We start from the raw sequence: 16,825 nt of genomic DNA, 5'->3' as shown, positions 1-16,825 counted from the left end.
ACAGAAACCATCTGATTATGTATGATGCTAGAAAGAAATCTGTTTCGCTTGTGTTCGGTACAGCTTACAGTTTGTGGCTAATTATGATCAGGATTATTTTCCTGCACGCTGCCTCTGTTATGTATTATAGTTGGTGTGTGTTATAACGGGACAGTGTCCCTTTATAAGTCATGTGATCACTGGTGACATCAGTCAGGGTCGCAGTGGCGGTTCAGTCTTGTATTAAACCTCAAAGTGTGCAGTTATGAAAATAGACCTCCCTGTTTGGTTCCAGCAGCCCACGGGTTTTCTGTTCCATGGTTCTGACTGCAGTCTCATAAAAGGCCCAGTATACCATAGCCTCCACCTCAATTCCAGGCAGTGCATTCCAGATCTGTACCACTCGCTGTGTTTAAAAAAAAGCTTTTTTCACACTATTTGCATCTTTTGCAAATCACTTTAAATCTTTTCTTGATCCTTGTCTGAGCAGCAAAATTTTAATTGCTACCTGTTCTGTTCAGCGCCATCACTATTTTGGACAGTTCTATCAAATCTCCCCTCCACATTCTTCCTTCCAAGGAGAACAACCTCTCCAATCGATCCTATGACTGAAGTTTCACATCCCTGAACCAATCTTGTAAACCTCTTTAGCACTCTCTCCGATGTGTTCTCAGACTTCCTAAAGTATGACGCGCTGAAGTGAGATCTAACTGATGTATTTTGCAGGTTCAGCACAGCCTTCTTGCTCCGTACTCTATGCCCCTATTGACAATATTATGATCCCAGCTGACTACTGAACAGTCAGGGCTAAGACAGAACTCTGGCTCAGTCGATCATAACTTTTATTTATTGTTTTATTATTTAAAAATGTAGATGAACAGAATAACAAGGTAGTCGATTAACTTTTAACAAAAGACTAAAATCTTTGTTAAAAAAATAACTATAATGCACCACTACTTCACCCCATCTAACTTCACAGATGTCTGCAGATCTGTAAGGATGACACAAGTTACAAAATAGATCTTATGCTTTAATGTTCTCAGAAAGTACACAGTAAATGTAAACCAACAAGCCATGTGTGGTCAGATACACCACACTGTGAAACTAATTGACAAATGCCACCCAAAGTAACTTCAGTGGATTCTTCTTCAAATCCCCCCAGATGTTTGTCACACTGTGAAAAAAAACTAGTCTCACTGGGACTCTTGCTTCCACACGAGTGTCTCTAAGCTCCACTCTGGAAAGAAAGCAGCTTTTGGAATCTTTTCACAAACAATGCTTTCTCTCAGATGCCTCCACCAAGGATCCCTCTCCAGTATTCAATGTTTCCTTTCATTATTCCTTCACATTCAGCCATGCCAACAGACACTAGTGCTTCATAGTCTGTATTAAGGTGTCATCAACTTTAGGATTATGTCAGATGTCTGGATTCTCATGAGAAAACTTTACCATGTTCGCACCGAGCAGCTCTGTCTTTCACTGGGAGCCTGTCTCTGCTCCTCTCTTTAACTTCAGGGAGCAGTCTCTTGTTCAGATTCAGGTTTTTTTGTCACTTTGACTTCTGTCTTCCTGGCACTCCTCTTTTCCTTCTTGGTATGTGACGGCGATTTATCTTTTGGTTTCTGCTTTCTGAATGCCTGCATTGCCCTGCCTCTTCTGGCAGCCTCTGTGAACTCCGTCTTGCTTCTTGGATTAACTGGTTGTAACTGAAACTCAGTGTTTCTATCATTCATTGTGGGACTCTGAATAGAAGCAACCATTTTTTTAAACCTCCATAAATCTTACAATGTTGTAAACCTTAAATTAAAATGCAGGGACAGTTTAAAGTGAAACCACAAACCCACAGGCAGGCAGCTTTGTTTAACATGAAGCAAAATTAAAGTTTTGGCCGTTTCTGAGCACACAAGCACAGAAAAACAAATTAAACTTAAACTCATGAATTATTTTCTAATGCCCACAAACGTAAATTATTTCAAAACAGCAAAGCCCAAGATGCTGTATTCTTTATTAACTGCTACCTACACTTGCCCTGCTAACGGCAATGATCGATGCACATATACGTCCAGTCCCTCTGATCCTGCAATCCGTTTACTATTCTACTGATTATTTTATATTGCTTGCTCTTGTGCATGTTTCCTGAAAGTATCACCTCACACGTCTCTGCATTCAACTTAATCTTCCACCTATCTGTACACTCCACCAATGTCCGTTTTTCACTCCAAGATCCCCTCCTCAGTTTACGATGCCTGAAAGGTTTCTGTGATCAACAATTTTTGAAATTTTCCTCTATACTGCAAATAACTAGATCATTCATATATATCAGGGGAAAGCAAGGATCTCAATGCTGACCGCTAGGGTTCTCCATTACCGACATCCTCCAGCCTGAAAAATATCCATTACTCTTTGTTCATCCAATTTTGTATCCACATTGCGACTTTCCCATTTATTTTATGAGCTTATGCCACAAGTCTGTGTCACTGCATCAGATGATTTTTGAATATCCATGGATACCACATCAACAGCAGAACCATCATTGAACCTTTCTGTTGCTTCCTCCAGTTCACAGCAATATAAAGCCAGTCGCAGAGGGCATTTTTTTTTACCAACCAATGAATTTAGTTTCCTCTGTGTCGCTATTAGATTCACCATTTCCCTTTTGAACTCAGCGTGGGCCGGCTCAGAGTAGCTGAATCATCAACTGACCCTCCAACCCTCAGCTAAGTTTAACACTACTGCTCCAGGCTGGAGCCGCAGACTTGACTCAATTGGATTGACCCACTCTTTTCGGTTGTGGTTACTGCCTCCTGGCCCTCTCTTCATCCACTCTGACAAACTGAGATAGCTGGGAATTAAACCCGTATCAACTGCTTGGAAAGCAACTATGCTCATTATTATATCACCGTCATTGCATTTAGGGACTCCTGTGGTGTAGGTGCACCCACTGTGCTGTGAGAAAGAGAGTTCCAGGATTTTGACCCAGTTACTGTGAAGGAACGGTGATATATTTCCAAGTCAGGATGGTGTATATCTTGGAAGGAAACTTCCAGGTGGTGATGTTTCCATTCATCTGCTGCCCTTGTCCTTCTCGGGATAGAAATCACAAGTTTGGAAGGTGCTGTGTAACGAGCCATGGTGAGTTGTTGCACTGCATCTTGTAGATGGTACACACTGCTAGCTCTGTACCTCTGTGGTGAATGGAATGAATGTTGAAGGTAATGGGTGATGTACCAGTCAACAAGCAGAGTTATCCTGGATGGTGGCGAGCTTCCTGAACCTTGAGCTGCACTCATTTAGACAAGTGGGTGGTGTTCAATTAAATTCCTGACATGTGTCTTGTAGATGGTGGAAATGTTTTGGGAAGTCAGGAGGTGAGTTACTCTGTGCAGAAATCCTGGCCTTTAACCTTCTCTTATAGCCACAGTATTGATATGGCTAATCTGTTTCCGATCAGTGGTAACACCCACGATGTTGATAGTTGGGGATTCATGGGGATGATAATCCCATTGAATGTAAAGGGAAATGACTGTATTCTCTCTTGGTGGAGGTGGTCATCGCCTGGGACTTCTCAGCCCTTCCCCTAATACTGTTCAAGCCTTGCTAAATATGGATGTGTTCTGCGTCACTACCTTGCGGAGATAGGAATGGTGCTAAACATTGTGCAGTCAATAGCAAGCATCTCCATTTCTGACTAATCAAACAGAAATATTTCAGCTTTCTAATGGGAGAATAATCTTTCCTGGTTGTATCAAATCTAGGGGATGGATCTTAAAGCAACAGTTAGCACAGTTTCACACTTTAACTCACCCTGAGATATTATACAGATGACACATTGTCAATAGTTAAGAAGTGATGTGGAGATGCCGGCGTTGGACTGGGGTAGACACAGTAAGACGTTTACAACACCAGGTTAAAGTCCAACGGGTTTATTTGGTAGCAAAAGCCACACAAGCTTTCGGAGCTCTAAGCCCCTTCTTCAGGTGAGTGGGAATTCTATTCACAAACAGGGCATATAAAGACACAAACTCAATTTACATGAATAATGGTTGGAATGCGAATACTTACAGCTAATGAAGTCTTTAAGATACAAACAATGTGAATGGAGAGAGCATCAAGACAGGCTAAAGAGATGTGTATTGTCTCCAGACAAGACAGCCAGTGAAACTCTGCAGGTCCAGGCAGGCTGTGGGGATGACAAATAGTGTTACATGAACCCAATATCCCGGTTGAGGCCGTCCTCATGTGTGCGGAACTTGACTATCAGTTTCTGGTCAGCGACTCTGCGCCGTCGTGTATCGTGAAGGCCACCTGGGAGAACGCTTACCCGAATATCAGAGGCCGAATGACCGGTCACGGGCATTCGGCGTGTTGTTTAACTTCTTACAATAGTTAAGAAGCACAGGGAATCCCGAGGAATCCACTCTCACAGCTTTATCATTTAACTCTCAGTAAAATGTACAATTCTCATAAAATCCTAGATTTATGTAAAAGCAGAAATGATTTGAATTTTTGGAAACTTAGCATGGTCAGTGAGATTCAGGAGGGTAATTCTGATGATGAGGAAATGAGACCAGGACGTGGGACATGTTTAAAAATGACTTGTTTGTTCACAGGATGTGGGCATCACCTCCTCTAGGGGCCATTAGCAGTCGGAAATAAATGCTAGTCTTGCCAGCGACACCCATACCCCATGGACAATTAAACAAAATATGCATTTTGAAAGATGTAAAAGTGGTTTCCCCCAGTAGGGAAACCAGTGAGAATGAATTGTTCATCATTTTTCAATGCTGCCTTTTCAATTATTGCCTTTTCCATTCAACAGAAAGGGTTTGATATTATCTGATATAATATTGTCACATTTATTAGTGCCAAAGCATACCGTACATAGGGAAGGAAAGGAAAGAGTCCAGAATGCAGTTTTACAGTCACAGCTAGGGTGTAGAGAAAGATCAACTTGGGTGAGGTGCAGTATCGTAACTTGAATCAGTTCACCACTGGTGTTAAGTTTCTGACACAAAAATAGATTCAGCTATTTTCCTGCTGAACATTAATCTGAATTTAATGTGTTTCTCACTTTCTCCATTTAGTCTGGGTGACAATCAAGTGGGAGATTCAGTAGTGAAACTATTGTCTGCGGCTCTGAGGAATCCGGAGTGTAAAATACAGAAACTGGAGTAAGTATCAGACTGTGAGATTGTGTTAATAATCAGTGGTGTCTGACACTGTAAATTATTATCAGTGTCAGTAATATTGTCATTAATAACCATTCCACGTCATTCCTCTCAGTATTCGTGTTCAACACCACGGATTTACTCTGATTCCTGAAATCTTTCTCTCTCTGATCTCTAGTTTGGAGAGTAACAGCCTCAGATATTCTCACCTCTGCTCTCAGTACAAACCAGTCAGTGATGTGTCTGAACCTGAGTTACAATAAACTACGAAATTCAGGAGTGAAAGAATTAACTAATCATTTATAATTATTTTCAAAACCATTCATGAGAATAAAAAAGATGGACAAAACAATTAAATGTTTATAGAATTACCAGATATGGCTGGTCGCATGTTCAATTTAGTTTAATTTGTCATTCAGATTATAGATGTTTATGTCTGTTGGCTTCTCAGTTTGATTAAACATAGAAAACTGCTGTATATTGGTAAGGCAGATTACAAACTACATTGAATTCTGATGAGTTTTATCCCGAGGGATCCACTCTCAAATTTACGTAAAACGGAGCTTAAGGAGCATCTGAAAAGAGAATGCAGAGACGGAGGTGGGGAGGGTTATGAAGAGAATTCCAGAGCTCGCAGCCCAGCAGTTCAAGGCACAGCTCAGCTGGCAATGGCAATAATCACAGTGCAGAATAGTCTGAATGATGTCCCTATTAATAATGGACATTGTTTTTAAGAACAGAATTAATGATACTTAATATACCATTGCTGTCAGTTATTAAAAACACTACCCGCTATTAGGAGACACATAATAAGCTTGGGAGCAAAGATGAAGACCATGAAATAAGAGAGGCAAAGGCAGCCTGGATATGAAGTTATCTGAGTGACAGGAAACAGGCAGGAGAGGTGAACTGTACCTTTTCATTTATAGGAAGCTGACAGTGGCTTTCCCCAGCAGCCAGTACTGTGTTACTACGACTAATTTTCTTCACATGTACGACCAAATGAGACTTGGGTTTATCTAAAGATGAGATGTGAAGCTCCAGCACACGGCCACCAGACCACAGAGCGGACGCAGCATATGATAGACCGAGCTCAATCACACCAAAACCAATGGATCAGATCAGAGATCTGCTGTCTTGCCATATCCAGTCAGAAATAGTGTTAGACATGCCACAAAATGTTGGACATGCCGGTTACATTAGGCGACAAGGTGGCACAGTGGTTAGCACGGCTGCCTCACAGCGTCACGGACCAGGGTTCAATTCTGGCCTTGGGTGACTTTATGTGTAGAGTTTGCACGTTCTCCCAGTGTCTGTGTGGGTTTCCTCTGGGTGCTCCAATTTTCTCCCACAGTCCAAAGATGTGCAGGTTCAGTTGATTGGCTATGCTAAGTTGTCCCTAGGTGTCTCAGGGTGTGTAGGTTACGGGGATTAGTGGGCCATATATGTGGAGTTACAGAGATAGGGCCTGAGTATGATATTCTTTCAAAGAATTGGTGAAGACTCGATGGGCCAAAGGTACTACTTATACACTGTGGGAATTCTATGATTCTATAAACATGCATAAGAATTCCATGATTACTGATGAGGGAGGCCAGAGCATCAGTGCCATCTCCAGCCAGAAGTGCTGAGTAGAATGATTCATCTCGGCCTCCTCCTGAGGTCCCCAACATTACAGATGACAGTTTGATTCACTGCATGTGAGGTAAAGAAATGACTGAAGGCACTGCGTACTGCAAACTCTGTCAGCCTGGCAGTACCCCAGCAATGGTACTGAAGAATTGTGCTCCATAGCTAGCCATTCCCTGAGCCAAGCTGTTCCAGTACAGCTACAACACTGGATCTACCGGACAATGTGGAATAAAACAGGGCAAATCCAATCTGATGAATTGTTGCTCCATCAGTCTGCTCTTGAACGTCAGAAAAATGTCATCCTTCCAGTGCTTCATGAACATCACTGCAGGAGTTCCTGAGGGTGATGTCCAAAGCCCAACCACCTTCAATTGCTTTATCAATGACTTTCCTTCCATTATAATGTCAGAAGTGAGGATGCTCACTGATGATTGCACAATGCTCAGTACTGTTCACAATTCCTCAGAGACTGAAGCAGTCCATGTCCATAAACAGCAAGACCTGAACAAAACAGAAAATGCTGGAAAGGCTCAGCATGTCTGACAGCTTCTGTGGAGAGAGAACAGCTAACCCTTCGAATCTGGATGACTCTTCGACAGAGCTAGCGTCAAGGTCTGAAGAACGATCAGGCTTAACTTGATAAATGGCAAGTAATGTTTCACTGCACAAATGCCAGGCAAGGACCATCTCCAACAGACGGGAATCTAACCATATTCCCTTTACATTGAATGGCAGCACCATTGCTGAATCCTCGACCATCAACATCCTGAGTGGTGGGGGCGCACTGGGACCATTGAACAGACACTGAACTGTAAACACGATGGCTCCAAGGGTAGATCACAGTCTGGGAATTCGGAGATGAGGAACTCGCCTCCTGTCTCCCAAATTTTTCCCACCATCTCCAAGGCACAAGTCAGCAGTGTGATGGAATCCGCTCATCTTGCTGGATTGACTGCAGCTTCAAAAACACTGAAGAAGCTCATCCATGGAAAAGGAGCCCACTGGATCAGCTGGCCATTCACCAAACTAAACATTGACTGTCTCTACCACTGACGCACAGTGGCAGCATTTTACCACATACAAGATGGAATGTAGGAGCTCACCAAGGTTCCTGAGCCAGCATCATCCAAACAGGCATTATCCATCACCGAGATGGCCAAGGATATCAGAAGGATGGGACACCAACCAGCTTCAGATTTCTTTCCAAACCACACGCCATTCTGACTTGGAATATGTTGCTTTTCCATCACTGATGCGGGATCATAATCCCGGATGTCCCTTCCTAGCGGTTTTGTACCAGATGCTCTGCAGAATTTAAGAAGATGGCTCACCACCTACTTCTTAAGGGCAATTGACGATGGGCTGCAAGTGTTTGCATTGCCAGTGAAACCATCATCCCTTGAAAGAATTAATAAAGACAAGCGCTACCCACTGTAGGCATGGGGAATTGTGCCTGTGTGTAATCCAAACTCAGTCACAGAAGAGAGAAAAAACAGCTGCGACAGGACAAATTGCGTGACCATTGCACAGGCCAGAGGAATTCTAAAGATAGATCTGGTGGAACTATTCAATATACTCAGCGAGGGTCTCAAATGTCCTGGTGTTGTGCTGTGTTCCATACAACCTGGATCTAGAGTGGAGAAGCTTTGAAGAAAGTGTGATGCAATACAATGTTGACCAGATGCTTCATGATGAGGAACCCCATGGACCACAGGCCAGGGACATGGGATATGTGTCCGGGAGGATGGAGATTCAGTAATGCAGACATGTTTTCCAAGAACCTTAACTCTCTCAGCCATTCAGTGTAATAAATCTTCACCATCTCCAGCACTGTTGCTGTTTCTGTGAATGTTTTATAATTTCCCTGGAGCCGTCACTACATGAAACAAAGGCATTGGAATTGTATTGACCTCATTCAGTGCTGTATTTCCTATCTCACATTCCCAGTGAACTGTTAAAGACCCAGTAATATGGTGAAGGATTTTTCTGGTAGTGCTCCATCTCTGAATTTACTGAAAATACATACGTAACAAAGTGACCAGTAACAACAAAGTATAACCCTGTGAAGCCCAAGGAAGCAACCCCACCTTGACAACCACCCCCATCCCTGCACTTTCCGCCGAGCTGCAGGCAGGATCTTCACCTCTCCTGTGAGAATTTCGATGACCGTGGCCTTTGTCCTCGGATTTCCTGGATCCTGGAAGGATCCGGCCAACTGCGGGTCCTCTGCACAGATGCTGGAGTTGTCTCTGTCATCATAGCTTTGTGAGGTGCTGGTGTCACAGTCAGAGCAGAAGAGGACCCACTGACCACACCAGGGGCATCCTGAGAGGAGCTCCCAAATGCTGCAGGCAGCCGCTCCTCTATCCATCCAGGGCAAACTGGACCCTCCCTGCTCAGCTGGGGAGGGCCTGACAGTGACTCCAGCCACATTTTCCCACCCCTCCCACAGCCCGTGTTCCACAGTGCTCATGGAGATGGTGAGAACATGCAGGTTCATGTGTATTTCCTGTGGGTGATAGGCTGGATGTGACTCTCCACGAAGGTCACCAATCTCTCTGTGGATGATGCTATTTGTGCTCATACCTGAGACATGGTAACACTGCTGGCCTGGATTGACTCCTCCATCCTTTGTGTATGGATACACACAGCCTTTGGAAACTCCACCGGATGTTAAAATACCTTAGGCTGCAGCTCCAGTATCTGCTGCATTGTTAAAGACTCCAGTCACATTTAATCTACCTGAAGCTGACAATGACCTGTCCCCTCGAGAGTGTGAGTGAACTCAGCTAGTCCTGCCTCCATCAGCTGCTCGGGTTTGTGTGTGCTCTCCTGTGCTGCCAGATTGTAACCCCTTTGCTAATCGCGTGAGACAGTATCTGCTCTGGTGGAGGTCATGGGGAATAATATGACAGTCCATCTTCTGAAGTACCCTCCTCATCCTCAGAGCTACACGCCCGTCTCCCGCTCACCGCAGCTGTTGTTTTGTGTGAGAGAGTGAAGAATGTTAGAGGGTAATGCACATTTCAGCATGTCCTGCAGACTGGTCCTAATGTGGAGATGCCGGCGTTGGACTGGGGTAAACACAGTAAGAGGTTTAACAGCACCAGGTTAAAGTCTGAGCTTAAAGTTTCCCCTTTGGTTTCACCAATGTCCCGAAGCATGGCACATTGGGGAAACTATGCAGACGCTGCGACAACGGATGAATGAACACCGCTCGACAATCACCAGGCAAGACTGTTCTCTTCCTGTTGGGGAGCACTTCAGCGGTCACGGGTATTCGGCCTCTGATATTCGCGTAAGTGTTCTCCAAGGCGGCCTTCACAAGACACAACAGCGCAGAGTCGTTGAGCAGAAACTGAGAGAACAGAACCTTGTGCATGAATCGCAAAAACTCAGTTTGCAGGTGCAGCAGGTGATCAAGAAGGCAAATGGAATGTTGGCCTTTATCGCGAAAGGGATGGAGTATAAAAGCAGGGAGGTCTTGCTGCAACTGTACAGGGTACTGGTGAGGCCGCACCTAGAGTACTGTGTACAGTTTTGGTCCCCTTATTTGCGGAAGGATGTATTGGCCTTGGAGGGAGTACAGAGAAGGTTCACCAGGTTGATACCGGAAATGAGGGGGTTGGCTTATGAGGAGAATTGAGTAGATTGGGCCTGTACTCGTTGGAGTTTAGAAGGCTGAGGGGAGATCTTATAGAGACATATAAGATAATGAAGGGGCTGGACAGGGTAGGGGCAGAGAGATTCTTTCCACTTAGAAAGGAAACAAGAACTAGAGGACACAGCCTCAAAATAAGGGGGAGTCAGTTTAGGACAGAGTTGAGGAGGAACCTCTTCTCTTGGAGCGTATTGAATCTCTGGAATTCTCTGCCCATTGAAGCAGTGGAGGCTACCTCGTTAAATATGTTTAAGTCACAGGGAGATAGATTTCTGATCAATAAGGAAATTAAGGGTTATGGAGAGCGGGTGGGTAAGTGGAACTAAACCACTATCAGATCAGCCATGATCTTATTGAATGGCGGGGCAGGCTCGAGGGGCGAGATGGCCTACTCCTCCTATTTCTTATGTTCTTATAGCCAAGTTCCGCACACATGAGGACGGCCTCAACCGGGATCTTGGGTTCATGTCACACTATCTGTAACTCCCACAGCTTGTCTGGGCTTGCAGAATCTCACTGGCTGTCCTGTCTGGAGACGATACACATCTGTTTAACCTGTGCTTAATGCTTCCTCCATTCACACTGTTTGTACCTTTAAGACTTGATTATCTGTAAAGACTGCATTCCAATCATTTTTCTGTAAATTGAGTTTGTGTCTCTGTATGCCCTGTTTGTGAGCATTTCTACACTCCACCTGACGAAGGGGCAGCGCTCCGAAAGCTAGTGGCATTTGCTACCAAATAAATCTGTTGGACTTTAACCTGGTGCTGTTAAACTTCTGACTGTTCCTAACCCAGAGCTCCATGTGACCAATGATGAACACACAAGCTCCAAGTTATGGACTCAACAGCAGAGTCTCTCCTGTGCCCATCCATTCACTCACTCACTCTCTCTCTGAATCCACAACCCATCTCACCATCAGCGATTGCCCACCCAGCCTCCAGGTCTCCCAGCTCCAGCACTTCATCTTCCATTGGCATAAGGATGACACAATCCAGACACTGTCACTCTTGGCTCCTTCTCTGACGCTGAGTGCCCTCTTCCACAAGCACATAAATTTCCATTGTTACTCACCCATCAAAGACACACACATAGCCTATGGTGCTGTCAGACTGCCCATCATGGGACTACCAGGATGGTCACTCAGTGTCGGCAGTGTAGCAGTCATCTCTGACTGACCGGAACCCTTCACAGAGAGGCTGACATGTTCCTGAAGATTGATGCTGCTGTCTGGACATTGCCAGTGTCTGGGCGGAGATGTTCTTTCAACAATTTCTCCTTCATCCTTATTCACATATCAGCCTGTAAGTTTAACACTCTCCTTGTCAGAACATATCAGGTTATTGATCCTTTTGTCTCACTGCAGCCAAGTGCTGCCTGCTCGGGCCCTTGGCAGTTTCTATCCAGCCTTGCTTGGGTTGATGTTACAGGACTCCTCCACTCCTGAGGGAACAGAACCTCCCACCAAACCGAAATAGCCTTGAGAATTTCCAGGGTAGTGTCAGCGAATTGGGTTTAATCTGTCTTCTGCCATTTCAGCTCTTTGTTCATTCACCAGGGCTCCCTCACTGCTCCCTTCAGAGCCTTTAAAAGTGCTGCTGGCTGCCTTTTAATCTGGTGCCAGCCTTGCCTGAATGGGGCCTTCCCCTGCAGCCAGTGGTTAAGCTCTGGAATGCACAGGGTTTTGGGGGAAGGTGGGGGAATGACACTTAGTGAGTTGCTCATTCGGAGAGTCAGTGCAGACACAATGGGCCGAATGGCCTCCTTCTGCTCTGTAACAATTCAGTGATTCTGCCTGTGCTGCCTGAGTGGACGGATTCCCCGAACCTGTCAGATATTAATGTGCCTGTTTGGTTATATGTGGAGTTGGTTCGTTCATTTGGTTTGCTGTTTAGAGTGTGATGTAGAATGATGCTAAATTTGAGGGTTTGGTCCTCTTACCGGCTGTGGGGTTCATGGAATCCCATCTCCTCCCATTGCCGCACGTTTATTAAGTTGTATCCCTGAAGCTACATGTAACAAATTGTCTCTCTCTATTGGAGAGAAATACAAAGAACAAAGAAAATTACAGCACAGGAACAGGCTCTTCGGCCCTCCAAGACTGCACCGACCATGCTGCCCGACTTAACTAATACACCGTACCCTTCCGGGGACCATATCCCTCTATTCCCATCCTATTCATGTACTTGTCAAGACGCCCCTTAAACGTCACCACCATATCCGCTTCTACTACCTCCCCCGACAACGTGTTCCAGGCGCCCACTACTCTGTGTAAAAAAATCTGCCTTGTACATCTCCTTTAAACGTTGCCCCTCGCACCTTAAACCTGTGCCCCCCAGCAATTGACGCTTCCACCCTGTGAAAAAGCTTCTGACTATCCACTCTGTCCATGCCTCTCATAATCTTGTAGACCTATATCAGGTCTCCCCTTAACCTCCGTCGCTCCAGTGAGAACAAACCAAGTTTCTCCAACCTCGCCTCAGAGCTAATGCCCTCCATAACAGGGCAACATCCTGGTAAATCTTTTCTGTAAAAGGGGTAAACCCTCTCCAAAGCCTCCACATCTTTCTGGTAGAGTGGCGACCAGAATTGAACACTATATTCTAAGTGCGGCCGAACGAAGGTTCTATAAAGCTGCAACATGACTTGCCAATTTTTAAACTCAATACCCCGGCCGATGAAGGCAAGCATGCCGTATGCTTTCTTGACTACCTTCTCCACTTGCGTTGCCACTTTCAGTGATCTGTGGACCTGTACACCCAGATTCCTTTGCCTATCAGTATTAACATTTTATTGAGGACTGTGGCGACTAACACTGTCCACACGGCAACATCACCAACTTCCAGTTGAAATATCGATACATTTCCAACCATTGTCTTCACAGAATTCTTACGGTGCACAATGAGGCCATTTGGCCCATCGTGTCTGCACCAGCTCACCAAATGAGCATTAGGAATTTGTGTCATTCTCCAGCGTTTTTCTCGTATCCTAGCTCATTCTTTATATTCAAATAATCATCTCATTCCTTTTTGACTGCTTCGATGCAGCTGGCCTCCACCACACTTCCCGGCTGTGAATTCCAGACCCGAACCACTGGCAGTGTGAGAAAGGTTTCTCTCTCATCATCTTCAACCCCACCACACACTCCATTCCTGAGCCACTGACCATCCCATGTCCCTCCCTGTGACTCAGGGTAAGGACATGAGAATCCTGTGCTCTTCCCTTTCACCATCATCCTTTTTGTCATTTAATCACTCCGGCACTTCCATTTTGTTCTTTCCTTGTCACCCGCCCATCCCCAGCTCCCGTCACTTAAAACAATTTAATTCGCCGCTATTTCCAATTTCTAAGTTTCGCGAATTGAACTGAAACTAAACCTGTTTCTATCTTCACAGATGCTGCCTGACCTGATGAGAGTCTGCAACATATTTTGTTCATATTTCAGATTTAGAGCATCAATAGAATTTTGCCTTCTGTATGAACTGAAGTTGTGTTTCTTGAGTGTCCCGCGCTGTACATTATTATTGTTAATGATCTTATTCTTAAAAACACTGTGGATTTACCCTGATTCCTGTTATTTTTCTCTCTCTGATCTCCAGTCTGAATGTTAATAGTCTCACAGATTCTTGTGCCGAGGACCTGGCCTCTGCTCTCAGTACAAACCGCTCACTGATAGATCTGAATCTAAGTTTGAATAAACTGGGAGATTCCGGAGTGAAACTGCTGTCTGCGGCTCTGAGGAATCCGGAATGTAAAATACAGAAACTGAAGTAAGTAGCAGACTGTGTGAGATTGTGTTTATAATAACTGAATATTCAACAATATAATTTCACCACTGGTATTTGTATAAAAAACACTGCCCATTACTATTGGCGTCAGTTATGAATAAGGAAAACTGCTTTTCCTCTGACTCCTGTTGCTTCTCTCTCTGATCTCTGAGCAATGGGATGTTAGTCCCACAAATCCTTATGTTGAGAGAGTGGGGGAATAATGTTATGGTTCACCCTCTGAGGTTGTCCTCCTCCTCAGATGTGCACAGCTCTCCCCGGACACAGCATCCATTGATTAGTGAAAGGGGGGAGAGTGAATAGATGACAGTAAATGGAGGACAGGACATGGTGGTGGAGTTTCGCTGTTAGTAACAGATGACAGTAAGTAGAGAGAGGTGAATTTAGTTGCAATGATCAAGATGCAGAATCCGCTTGGGTAGAGATAAGAATTAACAAAGTTCAAAGATCACTTGTGGGAATCATTTATAGGCTCCTAACAATATTCAGAATCTTCGACACAGTACACAGGAATATTAATGGGGTCTTGTAAAAACATACTGCAATAATCACGGGTGATTTTAACATTCATGTACAAAGAAGAACAAAGAGCCATGCAGCACAGTAACAGGCCCTTCGGCCCACCAAGCCTGCAGCGACTCCTCATTCTTATTCAGACCCCGTACTTATTGCTCATATGCAGTTTCTATTCCTCTGTTCATCTCCCGTTCATGTTTCTATCAAGATAAACCTTGAACATTGGGAACGTGCCTGCTTCCGTCAACTTCACTGGCTGTGCATTCGAGGCACCCACCACTCTCTCTGTGAAAATGTTCCCCGCACGTCTCCTCTAAACTTTCCCCCTCTTGTCTTCAAACTGTCCTGTCTTACACTTGATCTTTCCACCCTGGGGAAAAGACTCCCAACTATCAACCATATATCTGCCTCTATCAGGTCGCCCCTCAGCCTCCGTCTTTCCAGTGAAAACAATCTCCGAGTTTATTCAACTTCTCTTCATACCTTAACCAGACCAGGCAACATCCTTGTAAACCTTCTTTGCACCTTTTCCAAAGCAGCCACATCCTTCTGCTTGTCTGGCGATCAGCACTGCACGCAATATTCCATGTTGGGCCTAACTAAAGTTTAATACAGCTGTAACATAACTTGCCAACTTTTATACTTGATGCCCTGGCCAATGAAGCAAGCATGCTGCATGCCTTGTTGACCAAGTTATCCACCTGTGTTACCACTTTCAGGGATCAGTGGACAAGTACGCACAGATCCATCTGTATGTCAATGCTCCTGTTATTTTTTTCAGACAGGGAAGTCTGGGGGACGACCATGTGGCGTTCGATCAAATTATAGAAATAAACCTTTCCCCTTTGTTTTAGGAGACAATAACCAGGGGCATAGATTTAAGGCACTGGGGAGGATTTTCAGAGGAGAATTGAAGATGACACAGTGGTTAGCATTGCTGCCTCACAACGTCAGGGACCTTGGTTTAATTCTGGCCTCGGGTGACTGCCTGTGTGGAGCTTGCATGTTCCCCCCATGTGTGCGTGTTTCCGTCAGGTACTCTGGTTTCCTCCCACAGTCCAAAGATGTGTAGGTTAGGTGGATCGACCATGCTAAATTATCATTTCGTGTCCAAAGATATGTAGTTTCAGTGGATTTGCCATGATAAATGTCCAGTGATAAGCAGTTGTGTGGGCCTGGCTTTTTCGGACAGTCAGTGTAGAGTCGATGGGCCGATTGTTCTGTGGAAAAGTTTTTTCACCCAGAGGGTGGTGGGAATCTGGATCTCACTGTCTGAAAGGGTGGTGGAGTCAGGAACACTCGCAACATTTAAGAAGCATTCAGACAAGCGCTTGAAATGCCGCAGCAGACAAGGCCATGGAGCAAGTGCTGGAAATGGATTAGAATAGATTGCTGCTTGATGGCTGACACAGACACGATGGGCCGAAGGGCCTCTTTCTGTGCTGAAAAACTCTGTAAAGGCCCAGGGGTTGGAAGTTATGAACCAGAACCTGAATTTTCACTGATTCCTGTGATTTCTCTCTCTCTGATCCCAATGCAGTGGAATGTCAATCACATTGATTTCTGTGCCCTGGGTGGAGGGGAATAATGTGACGGTGACTCTATGAGGACCTGTTCACATGCTTACAGGGGGACACACATCACCCAGTCACACAGCCCTTGATTTGTGAGGAAGAGTAAAGAGTGAATGGAGGCAATTGTTAAGATGCAGACCAGAAACTCCAAGGTGTTTTGTGAAGTTAGCCTTGATCCTTGGTTTTACATTTGATTTTGGCATTGATGAGCATGAGGTGTTTCACTCCAGGTATGAATCAAGTGACCCACTAGGATGCTTTTATCAAACACAGTTTATTTAAGAATGCAGTTAGAATATAACAACAAGAATTAGCATAACCTTTACCAATTGCAAGACTTAAACATGACACAGTATAACTCTTAACAGCTAGCTATCTCTGTTGTTCCAATATAAAGCAATACCCACAGACATACACCCTTCTCCAACATTAGTTAGCACAAAAACAAGTAAGCTCACGTGTTGCCGATTTCCAGCTTTTTAACCACTTCCGGAGAGCCAACAGACA

At 44.7% G+C, this 16,825-nt stretch overlaps 1 protein-coding gene across 1 annotated transcript in view; it reads left to right on the top strand.

The window, feature by feature from the left end:
* The window catches only part of LOC144482099 (NACHT, LRR and PYD domains-containing protein 3-like), a 34,896-nt gene that overhangs the window by 1,566 nt on the left and 16,505 nt on the right, over positions 1-16,825 (top strand). The window contains exons 2-3 of the mRNA XM_078201332.1: positions 5,064-5,150; positions 14,040-14,210. Coding sequence (XP_078057458.1) covers positions 5,064-5,150; positions 14,040-14,210 — 258 coding nt within the window. The remainder of the gene's footprint in view (positions 1-5,063; positions 5,151-14,039; positions 14,211-16,825) is intronic.

Source organism: Mustelus asterias (genome assembly GCF_964213995.1).
Source record: "Mustelus asterias chromosome 26 unlocalized genomic scaffold, sMusAst1.hap1.1 SUPER_26_unloc_13, whole genome shotgun sequence".
NCBI classification, from domain to species: domain Eukaryota; kingdom Metazoa; phylum Chordata; class Chondrichthyes; order Carcharhiniformes; family Triakidae; genus Mustelus; species Mustelus asterias.
This window is presented reverse-complemented; position numbering and strand designations above follow the sequence as displayed.